A 20,364-nucleotide genomic window follows, 5' to 3' on the forward strand; every position below is an offset into this window, starting at 1 on the left:
GGGAGGTACCGTTATATGGGGGCTATACCAAAACATGGACCTATGTTGACGATGATTGGTGGAGATGTTTCATGACCACTGAAAACCTCAAATGTCAAATTGCAGATAGTTCGGTTACAAATTGTGGCTAAAATTCTCAAAATACCGAAAATCGGGAGGTACCGTTATATGGGGGCTATACCAAAACATGGACCTATGTTGACGATGCTTGGTGGAGATATTTCATGACCACTGAGAACCTCAAATGGCAAATTACAGCTAGTTCGGTTAAAAATTGTAGCTAAAATGATCAAAATACCGAAAATCGGGAGGTACCGATATATGGGGGCTATACCAAAAAATGGACCTATATTGACGATGTTTGGTGGAGATGTTTCATGACCACTGAGAACCTCAAATGTCAAATTGCAGATAGTTCGGTTAAAAATTGTGGCTAAAATTCTCAAAATACCGAAAAACGGGAGGTACCGTTATATGGGGACTATACCAAAACATGGACCTATGCCCATATCCTTTGGGATATAAGTTTGTTGACCACTAGGAACCCTAAGTGCCAAATTATAGCTAATTCGGTCTGCAAATGTGGCGAAGAACGTCAAAATACCTCAAATTCGGAGGTACCGTTATATGGGGGCTATACCAAGGAGTGGACCGATATAGCCCATCTTCGAACTTGACCTGCCTATGGAAAAAAGATCCTCGTGTGCCAAATTTCAGCACTCTATCTCAATTATTGCGGACGCTAGAGTGATTACAACAGACGGACAGACAGACGGACAGACGGACAGACGGACATGGCTAGATCGTCTTAGAATTTTATCCTGATCAAGAATATATATACTTTATAGGGTCGCAAATGATTAGTTCGATGTGTTACAAACAGAATGACAAACTTAATATACCCTCCATACTATGGTGGAGGGTATAATAAAACCAAAATATGTGTTTTTATATCTACAAAAAATATAAAATACGACTTGTTGAGGGTGTGCCAGTATTTGTTTGAAACATGGTCATGGAAAATTTATGTGAGGCATAAAAACGTTGCCACAGAGTATGGAAACATAATAAATCGAGTAAAGCTGCTTTAACAAGCCATAGGAAGCAGCTTAGGTTTGTCATTGATTACGAAGTGTGTATATTCCAGAGAGGATGATGATGATGAATATAATTTTCTCAAATTCAAATAAAGCTAAGCTAACTTATTTGCATTCCTTGTTTTCATTCCTTTTTTATAGCATTTGTTTTTAGATTTAGGCAATAATCGGCTTAGGACATTTTAAAAATATTCTAAAGGTCACTTTTTGGGGCATCGACCTTGTGGTCGAACTCGCATTCTTTATTAGGTAGACCATAAGGTCTTTATTTTCATTTATCAAGGATTAAAGGAGAGAAAACGTAAGTCTCCCAACTGTATTTATATAAATTTTATATGCCAATCAACCAAAAACAAATGTCATTTGTGATTTGCTACTTCTTTCTACTTGAATTGGGACGTGTCTATTTCTTACACATACATACATATATGTGGATTATTATGTACTATAGCATGGAATAAAAAAAGAACTTGTTGTTTACTTCAACCTGTGCTGCTGGTGTACGTTAAAAATATTGTCCAAAAAATAACCTACAAACAGCCCAGGTTGAATCCATGAGACGGACTATTTACTCCGAATGCCAACATAATTTATTATCTTTAACTTAAGATGCCAAACAAAAGAGGATAGGCAGAAGGAAGCGAAACATGACATCATTATAATATCGCCTTCATGCTATAAATAAAAATAAACAACACTGAGAAAAAAATCATCTACTTGAATAGTTGTCACGGTGCTCTTGAAGCAACTTTAAATAAAAGGTGCTTACACCTGGGAAGTTTTTACGGATTCTGAAACTACAATGTTCATAGATGTGAAAAATCAAAAAACAAAAAAATCGCCGGAGCGCTTTTTAAATAAATCGCGATTCAAGTTGACATTTTTAAAGGTTTTTTAGGTTTTCATGATTTTGCTTGGGAACCGCAAGTCCCATCGAACTAAGACTAAAGAAAATATTGTAGCTATGAAAATTCTCTACAAGATTGACCATTATGATAATCTCGTAGGTTTTACCGTTATTGAGACATAGAAGTTCAAATTGGGACAATGGTCATAAAGGTCAATCTTGTAGAGAATTTTCATAGCTACAACATTTTCCTTAGTCTTTTTTCGATAGGATTGCTTATTGGGGTTTGACCTTTTTTAAATAGTTAGAACATATGAAAAACCCAAAAACACTCATATTTTCATGAAAAATATGAAAAAACTCAAATTTTTAATTTTGACCTTGAATTCTTCTCGAACCCCTAAACCGAATTTGATGGCTTCTAACGTGTCGGAAAGCTGAAAGTGTTATCTGTCGAACAAAAAACAAAAAAGTTACAGATTTTTAATCAAGAAAAAACAATTCTGAAACACTGTGCGTGGAACTGCGTAAACGGTGTTCAGCCGGGCCGAATTTTTTGTACCCTCCGCTACAAATCTTCTTTCTCTACCAACATTGTTATACCATGCAGTCTACAATAGTATGGATGGCATACTAAATTTCTTCTTCGATATAATCATTTGCGACCCCATAAGGTAAATCACAGTGCGCCTGAACTAACTTTAAATGAAGGGTGCTTACACCTGGAAGTTTTTGCGGATTCTGAAACTACAACATTAACAAAAACAAAAAATCGCTGGAGGGCTTTTTAAATCAGGTTTTCACGATTTTGTTTGGAAGTCGCAAGTCCAATGGAAATGGGACTAAAAAATGTTGTCGCAGTGTAATTTCTCTACAAGATTTACCTTTATAATATTTTCGTAGGTTTTACCGTTTTTGAGATACAGAAGTTCAAATTTGGACAATGCACTGACTGCATCGCCTCCATATAAAATAATGTCATGTACGGTGCGGCTCAACTAATTTAAATGAAAACCGCTTACACTTGGGAAGCTTTTGCGGATTCTGAAACAGCAATGTTCATATGTGAGAAAAATCTAACATCAATTAAGAACGGCTTTAAATTCGGCCAGGCCGAATTTTTTATAGCCTCCACCACGAACTGTATTTAAGTAAATATGAACAATTAATAACTACTAAGCTCTTCCTTTACGTTAAGTCTAATTCCTTGGAGAAGAATAATATCTTAAATGATGATAATCAATTTATACTGATAATTTCCTGTGTGGAGGTTTTCTACTCATTGAGATTCCAAAATACCAAGTTACATCCACTTGAAAGTAAAATGTTGTTCTTTCTAACCTCTGACTACACACAATACCAAATTACAGCAATTAAAAACTACATACATACATATATGTATGTATATGGATAGTTTTTTTGCGATAAAGTTTTCTATCATCTGGGAACACAAAATTCCTATTAACAACCAATTCGGTAGGAAAATGCGATCAAAATCTTCAAAAAATCTTAAATCGGTAAGAAGCTTTACATGGGGGTATAGCAAAACGTGAACCAATACTGTCTGATTTTTTGCAAGGAATGTTTTGTACCTATTGTAATGTTTTGTAACCCTGGCTAAAACTTTCAATATAACGTTCTACGAAAACTATTTGAAGACGTGGCCTATACCGACAAATTTCAGGTGGAAAATGTTATACCCCCAAATTTCAGCCATTTCGGTGGAATATTGAGGCAACAACCTTAAAAATTCCGAAAAATCTCTGGCGAAAAGTTTTAGACCAATAACTAAGACTAAATACCAAATTTCATCCATTTAAGATGGATATTGAGGCCAAAACGTTCAAAATATCGAAAATCAGGAGGTATCGTTCAATGGGGGCTATATGAAGGCGTGGACCTATACCGACAAATTTCGGGCGGAATGTTTTAACTCCCCATCGAAGATTAAATACCAAATTTTAGTCATTTCGGTGTGATATTGAGGATAAAACCTTCAAAATACCGAAAATCGGGAGGTACTGATCAAAACGTGGTATAGCCCATTATCAATACCAAAGAAGTAATAGAAACTTCTATAATAAATTATATGCCATATCTTAAAAATTGCGAGCTGTATCGTGATTTCAACAGACAAAAATGCCATGATTAACATGGGCACCCACCTTCCGGTCTAGTGCCCCTTGCACCGTAGTGAGGTACCAATTGTGTTCAAGTGTTTGGCCCTGTTCACCACCTTGGTTTGGTGAGGAACATATCTAAAATTCCTGTCTTTCTATGGCTCAGACAGCCGGAGGTTGTACCCACAACTACCACGATACCCCCACAAGGGGCCGACACCAACTACCAGACTAGATCAACGCAACTCATCCCAGAATTAAATCTCTGATACGACCTTGTAACCATGAAGACTACTACCAGTTGGTCCACAAACGGAGCCGGGACTGCAGGCCCACGGACGGACGGGCAGACAGACAGACATGGCTATTTCGACTTAGAATTTTCTGCTGCTCAATAACAGTATGCGACACGAAAATTATTAACCATATTCTGACACCGCAGCGCGATAGAAACCAAAAAATAAGAAGACACGTATCCCGGCGTTTTTCCCTATCACTTCCACTTTCGCGGTTATAAGCCCCCAAAGACCTGAGGCCTTGATATCAAAGGGGATTAGTTTGTCAGGCCCATATTTTATAAACCGATAAGACTTTGGATTCACTCGTGGAAGCGAAGTTGTAGCTCTCCTCTTGAAGAATAATAATTGTGAAAACATAAAATCCATTCAACCTCATATTCAAGGTCAAAATCGTCAAGTCCAAATTTCCCTTATAATTTTTTCGGATTTTGGTCTACAGATATCGAACATATCAAAATTAAAGCAAACAACCATCTAACCAACCGAAAATGTACCTTAGATCTCAATAAACAACTTTCTAGAACAGACTCTGTAAAAATGATTCTTAATGGCCAAAATAGCAAAACAAATGCGAATTTTATCCTCTTTTTCTATGTTTCAGCTCTATAGATACTAAACCATTCAAAATTCAAGAAAACAATCAACCACAATAATATAACAAAGATATCAGTAAACAACTAGAACATACGAACTGTCAATCAAAGGTACTTATTGGCGAAAATAGCAAAAAAAACTTATGAAAATATTTGATTTTTATATTTTTTCTCCGATTCCAGTCCGCAGATGTTGAACCGCCCACAACTACAAAAATGCATCTATTATCTCAATAAACAACTTTCTTGTCGGAAGAACGCTTTAAGCGGAAATTCGCAAACAAATCAGTTATTGTTAACGTTTTCCCCCTGGTTAGGTCTCTAAATAACAACCTGTTAAAAACTCAAGGAAATTTGAAAGGTTTGTTACTTACGGACATGAACAGGTAAGACTGATCTAAAATAATCAAAATATTTTAGATCAAGGAGAAAAAAGTATAAAAATCTAATATTTTTAAAAGTTTTTTGCTATTTTCGCCATACGAACCATTCATAGACTGTTCGTATGTTCCAGAAAGTTGTTTACTGACATCTTTGCTACATTATTGTTGTTGATTGTTTTTTTGATTTTTTGACGGTTTATTATCTATAGAGCAGAAACAAAGAAAAGAGGATAAAATCGCATTTGTTTTCCTATTTTTCCTACAATATGTTGTAGCAGGGAAATTCTCTATAATATTTTTTTAGTCCCATTTCAATAGGACTTGCCGTTTCCAAGCAAAAACATGAAAACCTAAAAAGGGTGCTTCTATTGACCCTTTCTGAAAAAAGGGTGCAATAAAATCAACCTTTCTTTCACAAAGGGCCAATAAAAGCCCATTTTCTTTCAGAAAGTTTCAATAGAAGCAACATTATTTCAGAAAAGGTCAAGAGCCCCTTTCTGATAGAAAGGTTGATTATATTGACCCTTTCTGAAAGAAAAGGTGCTATTATTGACCCTTTATGAAAGAAAGGTTGCTTCTATTGTCCCTTTCTCAAAAAAGGGTGTTGCCATTGACCCTATCAGGAAAAAGTGTGGTGCCATTGACCCTTTCTGAAAGAAAGTGTGCTTCTATTGAAACTTTCTAAAAGAAAGGGTGCTTCTATTGGAACTTTCTGAAGGAAAGGGTGCTTCTATTGAACGTTTCTGAAAGAAAGGGTGCTTCTATGGACCCTTTCTGAAAAAAGAGTGCTTCTATTGACCCTTTCTGAAAGAAGTGTTGATTCCATTGACCCTTTCTGAAAGAAGTGTTGATTCTATTGACACTTTCTGAAAGAAAAATTGATTCTATTGACACTTTCTGAAAGAAAGGGTGCTTCTATTTACCCTTTCTGGAAGAAAGGTTGCTTCTGTTAACCCATTCTGAAAGAAAGAGTGTTTTTGACCTTTTCTGAAAAAAGGGTGCTTCTATTTACCCTTTCCGAAGGAAAGGGTGCTTCTATTTACCCTTTCCGAGAGAAAGGGTGCTTCTATTTACCCTTTCCGAGAGAAAGGGTGCTTCTATTTACCCTTTCCGAGAGAAAGGGTGCTTCTATTTACCCTTTCCGAGAGAAAGGGTGCTTCTATTTACCCTTTCCGAGAGAAAGGGTGCTTCTATTTACCCTTTCCGAGAGAAAGGGTGCTTCTATTTACCCTTTCCGAGAGAAAGGGTGCTTCTATTTACCCTTTCCGAGAGAAAGGGTGCTTCTATTTACCCTTTCCGAGAGAAAGGGTGCTTCTATTTACCCTTTCCGAGAGAAAGGGTGCTTCTATTTACCCTTTCCGAGAGAAAGGGTGCTTCTATTTACCCTTTCCGAGAGAAAGGGTGCTTCTATTTACCCTTTCCGAGAGAAAGGGTGCTTCTATTTACCCTTTCCGAGAGAAAGGGTGCTTCTATTTACCCTTTCCGAGAGAAAGGGTGCTTCTATTTACCCTTTCCGAGAGAAAGGGTGCTTCTATTTACCCTTTCCGAGAGAAAGGGTGCTTTATGACCCTTTCTGAAAGAAAGAGTGCTTCTATTGAGCTTTTCTGAAAGAAAGGGTGTTTCTATTAATCCTTTCTGCAAAAAGGGTGTTTCTATTAATCCTTTCTGCAAAAAGGGTGCTGCTATTAACCCTTTCCGAAAGAAAGGGTGCTTCTATAAACCCTTTCCGAAAGAAAGGGTGCTTCTATAAACCCTTTCCGAAAGAAAAGGTGTTTCTATAGACCCTTCCCGAAAGAAAGGGTTCTTCTAAAGACCCTTTCTGAAAGAAAGGTTGCTTCTTTTTACCCTTTCCGAAATTACAGGTGCTTCTAGGTTGATTCTATTGAGCCTTTCTGAAAGAAAGGGTACTTCTATTGTCCCTTTCTCAAAAAAGGGTGTTGCCATTGACCCTATCAGGAAAAAGTGTGGTGCCATTGACCCTTTCTGAAAGAAAGTGTGCTTCTATTGAAACTTTCTAAAAGAAAGGGTGCTTCTATTGGAACTTTCTGAAGGAAAGGGTGCTTCTATTGAACGTTTCCGAAAGAAAGGGTGCTTCTATGGACCCTTTCTGAAAAAAGAGTGCTTCCATTGACCCTTTCTGAAAAAAGAGTGCTTCCATTGACCCTTTCTGAAAGAAGTGTTGATTCTATTGACACTTTCTGAAAGAAAAATTGATTCTATTGACACTTTCTGAAAGAAAGGGTGCTTCTATTTACCCTTTCTGGAAGAAAGGTTGCTTCTATTTACCCTTTCTGGAAGAAAGGTTGCTTCTGTTAACCCGTTCTGAAAGAAAGAGTGTTTTTGACCTTTTGTGCTTCTATTTACCCTTTCCGAGAGAAAGGTTGCTTTATGACCCTTTCTGTAAGAAAGAGTGCTTCTATTGAGCTTTTATGAAAGAAAGGGTGTTTCTATTAATCCTTTCTGCAAAAAGGGTGCTGCTATTAACCCTTTCCGAAAGAAAGGGTGCTTCTATAAACCCTTTCCGAAAGAAAAGGTGTTTCTATAGACCCTTCCCGAAAGAAAGGGTTCTTCTAAAGACCCTTTCTGAAAGAAAGGTTGCTTCTTTTTAGCCTTTCCGAAATTAAAGGTGCTTCTAGGTTGATTCTATTGAGCCTTTCTGAAAGAAAGGGTACTTCTATTGACCCTTTCTCAATGAAATGTTAATTCTATTGACCCTTTCTGAAAGAAATGTTACTTCTATTGACCCTTTTTGAAAAAAAGGTGGTGCCATTGACCCTTTTTGAAAGGGAGGGTTCTTCTATTGACCATTTCTTAAAGAAAGTTTGCTTCTTTTTACCCTTTATGAATGGAAGCGATCTTCTATTGACCCTTTCCTAAGGAAAACGAGCTTCTGCCCTTTTTGAAAGAAAGCAAGCGTCTGCCCTCTCTGAAGGAAAGGATGCTTCTATAGACACTTCCTGAAAGAAAGGATCCTTCTATGAACGATTTCTGAAACAAAAGATGCTTCTATTGACCCATTTTGCAAGAAATTATGCTTCTATAAGCCAAAGATAGGGCGCGTCTATATATCCTTTCTGAAAGAAGGGACCCTATCAAAATAAAGTGTGGTACCATTGACCCTTTCTGAAGGAAAGATGCTTCTATAGACCTTTCTGAAAGAAAGTTTGCTTCTATTGGCCCTCTCTGAAAGAAAGCGAGCATCTGACCGAAGATAGGGCGCGTCTATATATCCTTTCTGAATGAAAGGATGCTTCTATTAGCTCTTTCTGATAGAGAGAGTTTTTCTATTTTCCCCTTCTGCAAGAAAGGTTGCTTCCATTGACCCTTTCTCAAAGAATGGTTGCTTTTATGTACAACATTCAACACCAAATAACTTAAATGTTTGACTCACTGCGAATCTGTCGATCTGGTTTTTAATATACTCATCATTTGGTTTCATTCCTAACAGATTTTTTCAGATAGTTAATTATGGTTGTAGCGCTATCTTCATCCTCCACGACATACCGGAAACCAAGATCAGACATGATGTTTACAGTGTATGCAAACATTTGAGACCACACATAACAAAACATACAGGGAAAAGTTCAGTAACTCAATTTTATGCCTTCTACTAAAACATACACATACATACATACATATGGATGTAACTACACATATAAGATGTCTACAGAAAGTTTTTGGTAAGTTCATGGTTTCATGTTGTGTTATTTCAATAAAAACAACCATGAAAACTTAAGAAATAAATCTTCATCCTTGTCTTTATGCCGCCCATGGTAGTTAGTAAAGGAACTGCCCAACACTCACCCCCAGTATAAGACAAGGTCAACACTAAGTGCTTAAATATACATACATTTCAATCAAAACATAAACAAAAGAACAACTTTTGTTACTTTTTGATGGTTTTGTTTGTGTTTCAATGTCGTCATCAGTATCATCATCAACATCTATGTTGGTTATCTTCCTTGTTCCAGCAGCTTTAGTCAAATTGGGGGGATATTGCATAATGCTATTTGTGACATCTCGAAGTAAAACTTGACTCGTAGGGTATTCCAGATTATATTATACCGACCATACTGTAATTTGTACTTGTTACTTTCTTATTTGTTAGAATGATGCCGACACTTTTTCATATCCTCAGATGCAAACTCTGTGGTTGATTTAAGTTATTCAAAATACAATTGGTCTTAATATTTATTCTTTGCTGTTTTTTTCCTCCTCTCTTTTTCAGTTTCTTGGCAGGATATTAAATTATTTGTTACATTGTTTGTTTTTTCTAGGAGTTTTATCTACAACAATGACGACAACACCAACAAATGGATTATATATCATTTTAACCATTGTTTATCTTGAATTTGTTGTTAAATCCCTTACAAGGATATGACCCCTTGTTGTTGTTGCTGCTGCTGTTGTCTCCTGGTGATGAATGATTATGGTATTGTTCACAAAAGCGTGGGAGTGATGTTGGGTGTGTGTGTGTGCGTGCGATTGTCTGCCTTAAGTTGACCTCGAATTGAGCTGAGTACCATTATTTATTAGATTGTTAAGTGAATGTAAACACTTCATAGTCAGCAGCAGCCATAGCAGCAGTATCAGCATCAGTTGACTTATTACCAATTTAATGGCTGTTTAAATAAATTGCCAATAAAGAAATTTACTCAATGAGTTGTTTCATTTGTTGTTATTATGAATTGAGTGGAAGATAACCCAAGTGAAAATGGCATTTTGAGTTCGAACAATAGCTTAGAATAAGATCAATGGAAGAGAACGTCAATTGCTACTTTATGTGACAAAAGATGTTATCTAGTAGTTGGGGTTTCAAAGAAACTTAATTTAGAAATGTAACACTATAAAAGTAAGAACGGCGTTAAGTTCGGCCGGTCCGAACCTTTTATACTCTCCCCCAGGAGTTGTATCGAAGTAAAATGGAAAAATTAATTTCCTTTCGTTTATGAAAATACTAAGTTCTTCCGCCACGTCAAGGCTTATTCCTACACACAGAAAAAGGCCTCTCTAACATATGTCCCAAACATACATATTTTGCAGAAAACATATATTTGTTTGTAAGCAGTCCCAAACATAACATATGTTTGGGTCCTGCAAAAAAATATAAGTTTGGGTGCAAACAAATTATATGTTTGGGGGCAAAAAAATTATATGTTTGGGTGCAAACAAATTATATGTTTGGATGCAAAGAAATTATATGTTTGGGTGCAAACAAATACAAACCCAAGAGCTACAAAAAACAAGTAAAAAAGCATTAAGTTCGGCCGGGCCGAACTTTTCATACCCTCCACCATAAAATATTCTGAACTAAAATGGAATAATTACTTTTCATTCCTGTCCCCAACTTTAAGTGGGTACGTTAAAATGTCAGATAATGTTTATTTACATTTATGCTTCATTCGGGAGGCCCTTTTTTATGGTGCCTATATCTAACTATGTATGTTGACAATTTTTGGTGGGCTAGAAAGTGGGAGGTACTGTTATATAGGGGTTATAATAAAACATGGGCCTATGTTGACAGTTTTTGATGGGAGCCTTTAATGTCAAATAACTCCTAATTCGGTTAAAAAATTAGCTAGAATCTTCAAAATATCGAAAATCGGTACATAACGTGGGAACTTCAAATGTCATTAACAGCTAGTTCGGAGGTATCTGGGCTATACGAAAATATGAACTTAAATGAACAATTTTTGTTGCAGAATTTTTGTTGGCTTTTAAATTTCAAATTACAGGAACTTCGTCCAAAAAATAAAGCTAAGGTACGGAAATTCGGGAGGTTTGTTTTGGGGCTATACCAAAACATGGACCTACGTGGTTAAACATTTTAAGTAAAACCCTCACAGTACCGAAAATCGGGAAGTATCGTTATATTGGGGCTATGTTGAAAATTGTTGATGCAGATGTGTAGTGACCACTACAACCTTGAAATGTCAAATTACAGTTAGTTCGGTTTAATATTGTAGCTAAAATCATCAAATTACTGAAAATCGGGAGGTACTTTTATATGGGAGCTTTATCAATACATCGACCTTTCATGACAATTTTGTTCAAATGTTCAAATTACAATGTCAAATGTTCAAACTACAGATAATTCGGTTAAAACTTGTAGGTAAAATTCCGAAATCCGTTATACCGAGGTACCGTTATATGGGGCTATACCAAAACGTGGACCGATATAGCCCATCATCGAACTTGACCTGCCTGCAAACAAAAGACGCATTTTCCCAAAATTTCAGACAATTTTGGTGGAGAGGTGTGGTGACCTCTAAGAACTTCAAACGTCAAATGTTCAAATTACAGCTAATTCTGTTAAAACTTGTAAGTAAAAATCTCAAAATACCGAAAATCAGGAGGTACCGTTATATGGGGCTATACGAAAACATGTACCTATGTTCATAATTTGTTCGAATATAAGTTTTCTGGTCACTAAGAACCCTAAATATCAAATCATAGCTATATCGGTCTAGAAATGCGACTTAAATCGTCTAAATACCTGAAATCGGGCGGTAACGTTATATGGGGGCTATTCCAAAACATTGATCTACATCCACTAGTTTTGTTATATAAATTTATTGACACTTAAGAACCCTAAATGTCAATTTATAGCTAAATCGGTCTGAAAATGTAGCTAAAAACGTGAAAATACCATAAATCTAGGGGAACCGTTATATGGGGGCCATACCAAAACGTTGACCTTTGTCCACAAGTTTTGTTATATAAGTTTAGTGACGCTTAAGAGCCCTAAATGTCAAATTATAGCTAAATCGGTCTGAAAATGTAGCTAAAAACGCCAAAATACCGTAAATCGGGGTGTACCGTTATATGGGGGCTATACCAAAAGGTGGACCTATGTCCACAACTTTTGTTATATAAGTTTACTGGCACTTAAGAACCCTTAAGAACGGCAAAATACCGTAAATCGGGGTGTACCGTTATATGGGGGCTATACCAAAAGGTGGACCTATGTCCACAAATTTTGTTATATAAGTTTATTGACACTTAAGAACCCTATATGTCGAATTATAGCTAAATCGGTCTGAAAATATAGCTAAAAACGGCAAAATACCGTAAATCGGGGTGTAACGTTATATGGGGGCTATACCAAAACGTGGACCTATGTCCACAACTTTTGTTATATAAGCTTATTGACACTTAAGAACCCTAAATGTCAAATTATAGCTACATCGGTCTGAAAATGTATCTAAAAACGTCAAAATACCGTAAATCGGGGGGTACCGTCATATGGGGGCTATACCAAAACGTGGACCTCTGTCCACAACTTTTGTTATATAAGTTTATTGACACTTAAGAACCCTAAATGTCAAATTATAGCTAAATCCGGGTACCGTCATATGGGGGCTATACCAAAACGTGGACCTCTGTCCACAACTCTTGTTATATAAGTTTATTGACACTTAAGAACCCTAAATGTCAAATTATAGCTAAATCGGTCTGAAAATGTAGCTAAAAACGTCAAAATACCGTAAATCGGGGGTACCGTTATATGGGGGCTATACCAAAACGTGGACCTATTTCCACAACTTTCGTTATATAAGTTTATTGACACTTAAGAACCCTAAATATCAAATTATAGATAAATCGGTCTGAAAATGTAGCTAAAAACGGCAAAATACCGTAAATCGGGGGTACCGTCATATGGGGGCTATACCAAAACGTGGACCTATGTCCACAACTTTTGTTATATAAGTTTATTGACACTTAAGAACCCTAAATGTCAAATTATAGCTAAATCGGTCTGAAAATGTAGCTAAAAACGTCAAAATACCGTAAATCGGGGGTACCGTTATATGGGGGCTATACCAAAACGTGGACCTATGTCCACAACTTTTGTTATATAAGTTTATTGACATTTAAGAACCCTATATGTCAAATTATAGCTAAATCGGTCTGAAAATGTAGCTAAAAACGGCAAAATACCGTAAATCGGGGTGTACCGTTATATGGGGGCTATACCAAAACGTGGACCTATGTCCACAACTTTTGTTACATAAGCTTATTGACACTTAAGAACCCTAAATGTCAAATTATAGCTACATCGGTCTGAAAATGTATCTAAAAACGTCAAAATACCGTAAATCGGGGGGTACCGTTATATGGGGGCTATACCAAAACGTGGACCTATGTCCACAACTTTTGTTACATAAGCTTATTGACACTTAAGAACCCTAAATGTCAAATTATAGCTACATCGGTCTGAAAATGTAGCTAAAAACGTCAAAATACCGTAAATCGGGGGTACCGTTATATGGGGGCTATACCAAAACGTGGACCTATTTCCACAACTTTTGTTATATAAGTTTATTGACACTTAAGAACCCTAAATATCAAATTATAGATAAATCGGTCTGAAAATGTAGCTAAAAACGGCAAAATACCGTAAATCGGGGGTACCGTCATATGGGGGCTATACCAAAACGTGGACCTATGTCCACAACTTTTGTTATATAAGTTTATTGACACTTAAGAACCCTAAATGTCAAATTATAGCTAAATCGGTCTGAAAATGTAGCTAAAAACGTCAAAATACCGTAAATCGGGGGTACCGTTATATGGGGGCTATACCAAAACGTGGACCTATGTCCACAACTTTTGTTATATAAGTTTATTGACATTTAAGAACCCTATATGTCAAATTATAGCTAAATCGGTCTGAAAATGTAGCTAAAAACGGCAAAATACCGTAAATCGGGGTGTACCGTTATATGGGGGCTATACCAAAACGTGGACCTATGTCCACAACTTTTGTTACATAAGCTTATTGACACTTAAGAACCCTAAATGTCAAATTATAGCTACATCGGTCTGAAAATGTATCTAAAAACGTCAAAATACCGTAAATCGGGTGGTACCGTTATATGGGGGCTATACCAAAACGTGGACCTATGTCAACAACTTTTGTTATATAAGTTTATTGACACTTAAGAACCCTAAATGTCAAATTATAGCTAAATCGGTCTGCAAATGTAGCTAAAAACGTCAGAATACCGTAAATCGGGGGGTACCGTTATATGGGGGCTATACCAAAACGTGGACCGATATAGCCCATCATCGAACTTGACCTGCCTGCAAACAAAAGACGCATTTTCCCAAAATGTCAGCGTTCTATCTCCATTTTTGTGGATGCTAGAGTGATTACCACAGACGGACGGACGGACGTGCTCAGATCGACTCAGAATTTTACCCTGATCAAGAATATATATACTTTATAGGGTCGCAAATGAGTATTTCAATGCGTTACAATCGGAAAAACAAACTTAATATACCCTCCATACTATGCACGGTGCTCTTGAATCAAATTTAAATGGAAGGTGCTTACACCTGGGAAGTTTTTGCGGATTCTGAAACTTCAATGTTCATAGATGAGAAAAATCAAAAAACTAAAAAAATCGTCGGAGCGCTTTTTAAATAAATCGCGATACAAATTGGCATTTTAAGGGGTTGTTTATGTTTTCATGATTTTGCTTAGAAACCGCAAGTCCTATCAAAATGAGTCTGAAAAAAATGTTGTAGCTATGAAAATTCTCTAAAAGATTGACTTTACGGTATTTTTGTAGGTTTTACCATTTTTGAGATATTGAAGTTCAAATTGGGACAATGCACTGACTGGATCGCCCCCTTATAAAACAATGTCATGAAGGGTGCGCCTTAACTAACTTTTAATGAAAACCGCTTACACAGGGGGAGTTTTTTTGCATTCTGAAACAGCAATGTTCATAGATGAGAAAAATCCAAAAACAAGAAAAAATCGCTGTAGGGATTTTTAGATAAATCGCGGTCAAAATTCACATTTTTAGGTGTTTTTTAGGTTTTCACGATTTTGCTTGGAAACCGCAAGTCCAATCGAAATGGAGCTAAAGAAAATGTTGTAGCTGTGAAAATTCTCTACGGGATTGGCGATTATGATTTGTTCTCAGGCTGTACCATTTTTGAGATAAAGAAGCTCAGTTTACATTTTTAGGTTTTTTTGTTAGGGTTTCGCGATTTTGCTTGAATACGGTAAGTCTTATCGGCAAGGGACCTGAGAAAATCGTATAGCTGTGAAAATTCTCTACAAGACTGGCTTATGTAATTTTTCCTAGGTTGTACCATTTTTTAGATATATAAGTTTATGTTGGGAAATTGCAGTCATGACAATGTTTTATAAGGAGACGATACAGAATTGAATTGAATTTTAATTGTCCCAATTTCAACTTCTATATCTCAAAAGTTGTAAAACCTACGAAAATATCATTTAGGTCAATCTTGTAGAGAATTTTAATAGCTACTACATTTTCTTTATTCCAATATTGATAGGGCTTGCGGTTTCCAAGCAAAATCGCAAAAACCTAAACAACCCCTAAAAATGTCAACTTGAATCGCGATTTATTTAAAAAGCGCTCCGGCGATTTTTTTAGTTTTTGGATTTTTCTCATCTATGAACATAGTAGTTTCAGAATCCGCAAAAACTTCCCAGGTGTAAGCACCTTCCATTTAAATTTGATTCAAGGGCACCGTGTATGGTGGAGGGTATAAAAATGTTATTTTACCATATCGTAAAATTACATTATGTTAAGTTCAAAAGCCATTCACTCAAGAATGATAGTAAAAGAATGTCTTATCTTGTTGTGTTTATGTCTTTGATACGTTTGACTTTGTATTTACTTAATGTTGCTAAAACACAGTTTTCAGCAACTTTTTCTTTCTGCAACTGTCAGTTTTAGAAACATTTGTAATACTTATTACAAATTATCGAGTACACGGACAGGCATAATAATGGAGACAAATTTATTGTTGTACATCATTAAGTGATAATATCTGCTATAAATAGCATACCCATCTGAATTTTTTCCTTTCAGTAACAAATTTGTAGGTAAAACCAACCGTAAACGAAATTAATGCTCAAACATTGGTTATATGGTTATGTCAGCCGTAAGGCTAACGATAAAAATGTACCTCATCGAAATAATGGTCTTAGACTAATCATTTGTTTTAACTAAATCCGCTTCAAACAATTTGGAGTCGATTTGGCCCAGTTCGTCCGCCTGTCTAGATTTGGCCAAAATTTTGGATCACGCAATATTTTGTCCAAACTTTAAGTCATATCGGTCCACACCTTTGGGCACTTCCACACAAGACTTCAAGATGTTTTCCTAAAATCTTGCGCACAATAACTTTCGAAAGTCCATAACTATTTTTTCGAGACATAGATTTCAAATTTTCAATTATCCGATTTGACCGAAACTTTGAACATTCTAAAATTACTTCCATACATATACATATCAATCTATTTGGAGCAACATCTTCGGATAGGTACTCCTTGTGGTCTTGTTTACAGCGATATTCTATTTTCCGTGGGTAAGTCCATGGTTATGTCAGGAATGGTTCAAAACCTCTAAATCTTACGGCGACCAACTAAAATGACGGCTTGACACCGTAACTATTAAAAGGAATGACTTTCAAAGTTAGGTCCACTTCCAAATGGACTTTCAGGCATCTTCTGTATAAAAGTGCAAAACTTTTGGGCTTTTATCGAAGTCAAATTTATGAGCACAATATAAGCATTTATTCGCAGCGCCCACAATCGTGAAGTTATATACCCCAAATGTCGGTCCAAAAAAAGACGAAATTCTGAAACTCCTTGACTACACAATTTTTAGGAAAAAGATTTGATTATTCGATCTCTCGACAAACTCTACTGATATTTTTTTACTTGTTTACCAGAAAACAAAAGTTATGATGTTTAATAAGTTTGCCTCCGCTGTGCCGACAGAAGTTATTAATCTTTCGACATAGTCCTTGGAAAGTTTTTAATGTCATAGAGCCCATAAACATCTACTCATGTGGTATCCGATGGAATTGCAATTTTCGAATTTCGAAAAAAGCTGAATTGTGCTAGGTTTGTGCCCATTTGTGCCAAAAAAAAAATCGAAATTCGAAAAAATGGCTGAGATATTCGACAAAAGATTTTATTCGAAAAAATTTTGACAGAATTGCAATTTTCGAATTTCGAAAAAATTTGTGCTAAGTTTGTGCTCATTTGTGCCGCAAAAATTTGCGATAAGATCAGAAGTAGGAACAAAGTGCTCATGTCTCTGGTCGGCAGCACTTGGAGAACTGACAAAGAATCCGTTTTGGACCATCTACAATGCAATAGGCCTGTATACTGTAAGCAATGCGGCGCCAGCGTGGTCTGCAAAGGTTAGCAGTACGCAGTGGAAGAAGATTCAAACCTGCCAGAATGCCACATTGAGGACTGCAACAGGGTGCCTGCTCATGACACCAGTTGACCATCTTCAGAAGGAGACGAAGATTTTATCGGTGCGTCAACACAACAAGATGTTGTCGATGTATTACCTACTTGGATGCTATCGCAGTGAGCATCCCTGTCACGATTTAATGGACAGGCTTCCACCGCCCAGGCACGTCAGGAGAGATCTTCATGATCTAGAGAGAGAGGTCCAAAGGTATAAAAGAGAACCTCCAGACCAACGAGCCTATCTGCCAGGTTACGATAGCATCCATCGCAGCAGAAGAACGCCAGCTCCCAAGGCAAACACGAGTGGTTTTAGCCTAGTTAAGATCCGGACGATGCAGCCGACTCAAATCGTATTGGGCCCGAATTGACGGCACGATACCCAACAATACACTGCATTTGTTTAGCTGCCCAGCTAACCCCACTCACGTGTCTCCCGATTCCTTATGGACGCAACCAGTCCAGGTTGCAAAATTCTTGAATCAGTATACAGAGGAACTAGAACCTGATAACAGAAATAATACACGAACGACCATATTTGCGTTGCTACAACAACAACACTTTTTTACATGTTTATTGCGCGGTCGTTGACTGACCATAGTTCAGTGAACTATAACGACTGATCTAGTTTATACGCTCTTTTTATACCCTCCAATATAATATGGAGGGTATAATTAAGTTTGTCCTTCCGTTTGTAAGACATCGAAACATTCATAGGAGACCCTATAAAGTATATATATTCTTGATCAGGGTAAAATTCTAAGTCGATATAACCATGTCCGTCCGTCCGTCTGTTGAAATCAAGATACAGCTCGCAATTTTTAAAATAGAGCTTTGTAATTTGGTATAGAAGTTTCTACTACTCCTAGGATGTTTGGTATTCCAAATGGAATATATCGATCCACGTTTTAGAACGGTACCTCCCGATTTTCGGTATTTTGAAGATTTTAGCCTGATTATCACACCGAAATAGCTGAAATTTGGTACTTAGTCTTCTTTGGGGGTACAAAACTTTCCACCCAGAAATTTTTTGGAATAGGTCTACGCCTTCATATAGCCCCCATAGAACGGTACCTCCCGATTTTTCGTATCTTGAAGGTTGTGGCCAAAATAATCCACCGAAATGGCTGAAATTTGGCATTTGGGGTTTGAAACGTTCCATATGAAATTTGCCGGTATAGGTCCACATTTTGATATAGCCCCCATAAAACGGCACCACCCGATTTGCGGTATTTTGAAGGTTTTAGCCTCATTATCACACGGTAATAGCTGAAATTTGCTACTTAGTCTTCGTTGGGGTACAAAAATTTCCCCCAGAAATTTGTCGGTATAGGTCCACGCCTTCATATAGCCCCCATAGAACGGTACCTCTCGATTTTCGGTATTTTGAAGGTTGTGGTGATAATAAACCAACGAAATGGCTGAAATTTGGCATTTAGTCTTTGTTGTAGGTATATGCGTTTCTGACTGAAATTCGTCGGTATAGGTCCACGTTTCGATATAGCCCCCGTAGAACGATACATCCCGATTTTCGTAATTGTGAAGGTTGTCACGTCAATATCCCTCCGAAAGAATGAAAGACTGCCATGGGATCATACAATATTCCGAAGAGAATTATCAGTATAGGTCCGCGTGTTCCTGTATCTCACATAGAAGCGTACCTCTTGATTTTCGGTTTTTTGAAGGTTTTACCGAAATATCGGAAAATTGGTGTTTAGTCTTTTTTGAGTCTAAAAACTTTCCGCCAGAAATTTGTAGGTTTAGATCGACGATTTGATATAGTCCCCATGGAACGGAACCTCCCGAATTTCAGTATTTTGAAAGTTAGCCACATTGTTTTACCGAACTTGCTGAAATTTGGTATTTAGTCTTCTTCATAAACGAAAGGAAACTAATTGTTCCATTTTACTTCAATACAACTCGTGGTGGAGAGTATAACAAGTTCGGTTGGCTGAACTCAGTTGAACTAGTTCGTTCATGAACTATACAACTCTACAAACATATCATATGGTGTTAAAACAACAACAGATGAAATATTGAATTTGCAATTATCCCTAAAAATCGTTCTTGAACATGTTTTGAAATTAAACTAAATTCGAAATAATGGAAATAACTATTTAATCTTCAGCCTATTTTATTTATCTTTCAACGTCCAATATTCATAAAAAAATATATTGTAAAATGAATTATTGCTTATTTTAATTTAAACATTATTTATAATGCACTTGCAAATTAACATAATTTATTATTCAAAATAATAAGTATATCTAATACCCCATAAATACTAATCACTAGTTTTTTCTTCTTCCTTTGTGTCGTTACAGATTTAATGATGGCTTCATTCGATTGCGAGGAACCCAATAATGCAGAAAAATTAATGTACGATTTAAATTAATTGGCAAAAAATGTATGTGATATTTAATCTGATTTAAAAACATACTGCAACAATAACACACGCACACAGCACACACTTACATACATATGTATGTACCAGTTTACTGGAAATTTGTGTTGCTTAAGAGCTACAGCAGAACTAATAAGGATAATAAACATAGTTTATAGTTCCTGGCATTTGACATCTCTTAAGTGGCTACCATGGCTACGATGAAGATTCTTAAATAACATTAACACATAGATAAACCAGTGCCCATTACAAATGTATACGGCCTCATATCCATTATGTAAAAAAGAGTAAACAATTGAATATGCAATTACTAGTACATACTTAATTAGTTCCATGTCCAAGAGGGTAATTTATAATTATGAACA

General features: G+C 36.5%; 1 protein-coding gene across 1 annotated transcript in view; it reads left to right on the forward strand.

Annotated features, from left to right (window-relative positions):
- Positions 1 to 20,048, forward strand: part of LOC141394647 (uncharacterized) — a 992,399-nt gene extending 972,351 nt beyond the window's left edge. The window contains exon 13 of the mRNA XM_073969378.1: positions 19,920 to 20,048. Within this exon, the coding sequence (XP_073825479.1) occupies positions 19,920 to 19,990 (71 nt within the window). The 3' untranslated portion in view covers positions 19,991 to 20,048. The remainder of the gene's footprint in view (positions 1 to 19,919) is intronic.
- The last annotated feature ends 316 nt before the right edge of the window (positions 20,049 to 20,364 follow it).

This window comes from Musca autumnalis, unplaced genomic scaffold (assembly GCF_047663935.1).
Source record: "Musca autumnalis isolate F117 unplaced genomic scaffold, ASM4766393v1 scaffold_2, whole genome shotgun sequence".
NCBI lineage: Eukaryota > Metazoa > Arthropoda > Insecta > Diptera > Muscidae > Musca > Musca autumnalis.